The following is a 3504-nucleotide window of genomic DNA, read 5'->3' on the forward strand; positions in this document are numbered from 1 at the left end:
CCTTGGATTTCGCGGTGACCAGAGAGATGGCTGGCTGCTCGTTTACCGTCGAGCGCAGATAGACTACGGCGGCGTATGCGCGTTCCGATGCGTCGGAGAACCCGTGAAGCTCCATGACGCTTGCTGGGGCGTCGCAGCGCAGCCAACGCGGCAATCGAATCTTTTCTAGTAAGGGGAGTTACTGTGCAAGGCTCTTCCATGCTGTAGCTTCCTACTTGGCTAAGGGAGCGTCCCAGTCCAGCTGTTGCAGCCACGCTGTTTGGACGAGGAGCTTCGCTCGAACGATCATTGGCGCTAACCAGACAAGCGGGTCGAATAGTCGCGCCGTCTGCGAAAGTACCGTTCTCTTCGTTGGAATGCTATAAGGGACCCTACGGACCGAGAGCCCGAAGACATCTGTCTCCGGGCTCCAACGTAAGCCAAGCACAGAGTGTTCGTCCGACGGTAGTCGAGCGCCCGCCGACGTCCTCAGGCGATGCTCAGGCGGGATCTCCTCCAGGAGGGTCTCGTGACTGGCGGCCCATTTCCACAGCGGGAAGCCGCCCGCCATACAGAGCGCCGATACTTGCGCCAGAAGCCGACGGCTCGCCTCCAGGTTGTCCGCTCCGGTGAGTACATCGTCCATGTAGACGTCGTGTCTAAGTACCTCAGCTCCGAGCGGAAAGCGGTCCTGCTCGTCCGTCGCGAGCTGTCGTAGCACGCGTATGGCAAGGTACAGCGCGCTTGCAAGGCCGTAGGTCACCGTATTTAACTGATACTCTCTGACTTTCTCCTCTTCTCCCCACAGGATTCGCTGAAGATCCCGGTCTTCAGGGTGTACCAGAATTTGGCGGTACATCTTTTTCACGTCGGCGATGAAGACGTAGCGGTGTCTCCGCCAACGAGTTAAGATGTCCACCAGCGCCGGCAGCAAGTTGGGACCGACGTGTAACGAGGCGTTGAGTGACGCGCCCGCAGCGGTGCGCGCTGAGCCGTTGAATACGACGCGGATCTTTGCATCGGCGCCGGAACCCCGTAACACTCCATGATGCGGGAGGTAGCACATCCCTGGAGCGGATGGCCTCTCAGCGACCGGCGACATGTGCCCTAGCGAGATGTAGTCTCGTATAAAGTCGCGGTACAGAGTGCCGAAATCGCGGTCTTGGCTGAATCGCCGCACCATGACACCCAGCAAGCCCGATGCAGCGCGGCGTGTAAAGCTGAGGTCCGGCAGCTCCGGACGGACAGGCAATCGGACCTGATATCGACCGTCGGCCAGCCTCTCATGAGTGCTCCGGAAATGCTCCTCACATGCTTGCTCGTCGACAGTCAGTGGCCAGGCCTCGCGCGGCGGCTCCTCGGTCTCCCAGAATCGTCGCACTTTATCGGCGAGCTCTTCCACGGCGGAGCACTGAAGTGATAGTACTGGAGTCGCGGCGTGACCGTCTCCCACCGCGCCCAAGAATACCCAGCCGAGACTGGTTTGTTGCGCGATTGGCTCCAGTGTGCCTCTACGACGAATGCCCGGCAGGGCGATACTGCTATAAGCGTCGGCTCCGAGTAACAACTCCACTGGATCCTGACGATGAAATTCGGGATCCGCTAGCTCGAGTCCTTCGATGTGTGGCCACGAGCGGGGTCCTCCAGCCAACGCACCACTATAGATCGAAAGGCGCGGCAACACGAGTAAAGACACGGACAGCGAGAACGATCCGGCACGCGCGATCACTTCGACGATGATTCGTCCTCGCGAGTAGCCTGTCTGTACACCGCCGATGCCGAAGATGGCCACCGACGTTGGAGTTCGCGGCAGACGGAGTCGTTGCGCTAGCGACTCGGCGATCAGCGATGTTTCGGACCCTGGGTCGACCAGGACGCGAACCGCATGGCGGGTGCCCGCGCGATCCACAACCATGACGCGAGCGGTCGCGAGAAGAACCGGCCCGCACTCGACTGCCGGTCGCTTGGCGACGTGCACTGTCGGTGATGAGATACTCCCGGCGGCTGGCAACGCGACGACCGCGAACGTGTCGTGCAGCGTCGTGTGATGTCGCCCGGAACACTTGGCGCAAACCTTTGCTGACGTGCAATCGTAGAGCTGGTGGCGACCCAAGCAGTTCCAGCACCGCTGGTGAGTACCCACCGCTTCGCGCTTTTCCTGAGGCAACTTCCTTTTGTACTGATCGCAGTACGCAATAAAATGCTCCTTCTTGCAGAGGGGGCAGTTGCGGCTGAGTTCCGACCCTCTATGTCCTATGTGGTTGGCACGCGTTAAACGGCTGGACTTCTCGCTGGTTTTTTCCGTGGACTTCCCGGACGCCTCCCCACTGACGGTTTGCATAACGTCCTGCGTCATGAGCTGCTCCTGCAGGAACTCGCGAAGGTCCTCGTAGGAAGGAGGCTCGGAAGATTTACCCAACGATTTCTCCCAGTCGCGTCGCGTCTTGAAGTCCAGGAGCTCGACCACAAAGTGCACGAAGATGTCCGTGGATGCGGCGATCGATGCCCGCCAGGCGGCCGACGGTGGATAGCACGCCGTGGAAGATCCGACGGAGCCCGACGGCGGATGGCGCCTTCATCCGCGGAAGCGCCGTAAAGGCGGCCAAGTAAGCTCTCACGAGCAGCCGTTTATTTTCGAAGTGTGCCAGCATGGTCCAGGCACTTTCGAAGTTGTCCTCCGTCGCGGGCAGGTCACGAATCAACTGCTCGGCATCGCCTTTTACACTCGACTTTAAGTACTGCATTTTTTTTATCTTTGATAAGGCAACCTCCTCGATGACCATCGATTTAAACAAATCCCGCCAGGCAGGCCAGTCTTCGAACTTGCCCGAGAATTGCGGCAATTGGAGCCTGGGCAGGTCGCTGCGTGATGACGAGACCTCCTTCGGTGCGGTCTTGGTTTCCGCCGACGGGCCAGCAAATTGTCGCTCGATTTCAAGGAACTTTGCCTGCTGTTGGATGAAGGCGGCCTCGACAGTGCTAACGAGGTCCGAGGTGACGTATTCCGTTCCCGCGAGTTTATCGCCATACTCGCGTTGCAGACTTTCGTGCTGCTCCTCGAATTTATCCCACTTCTTTTCCAGGACCGACATCCAGGCCGACTGGACCAGAGAAACTGATATCTTAGCAGTTCCGGCCTTCCTCAGATTGTCGTAGGATCGGGCAATGCGCCCGAGAAAATCCTTTTGAGACGCTATTAATCCCTCCATTTTTGCAGGACACTCACACTTCACCACGGCGGCACTAGTTCACCCAGGGTGCGACGGTCCCCCCAGTCTGGGAGAGGACCAATGTGGTCCTCACCCCAAAAGGGGGCAGACCGGCGGGCACTCCCTCTGTGTACAGGCCATATGTTTGCTGGACGAGATCGGGAAGCTATTGGAACGCATAATAGCGACCCGACTCGTCCGGCATCTTAAGGAGATAGGACCGAACCTCCACAAGGAACAGTTCGGATTCCGCGAGGGGCGATCAACAACGGATTCGATTCTTCGTGTCCGCTCCCTCGCGGAATCCGGTATGGAA

General features: G+C 58.9%; 1 protein-coding gene across 1 annotated transcript; it reads right to left on the minus strand.

The window, feature by feature from the left end:
• Positions 1–211: 211 nt before the first annotated feature.
• On the minus strand, positions 212–2335 carry LOC145947738 (uncharacterized). Its single transcript, XM_083057515.1, has one exon. It carries the CDS (start codon positions 2333–2335, stop codon positions 212–214), a length of 2124 nt encoding a protein of 707 aa, XP_082913641.1.
• Between the last annotated feature and the right edge of the window lie 1169 nt (positions 2336–3504).

Source organism: Prenolepis imparis, unplaced genomic scaffold (assembly GCF_030444845.1).
Source record: "Prenolepis imparis isolate NDT839.2.m4 unplaced genomic scaffold, iyPreImpa1.0 SCAF_133, whole genome shotgun sequence".
NCBI classification, from domain to species: Eukaryota; Metazoa; Arthropoda; class Insecta; order Hymenoptera; family Formicidae; genus Prenolepis; species Prenolepis imparis.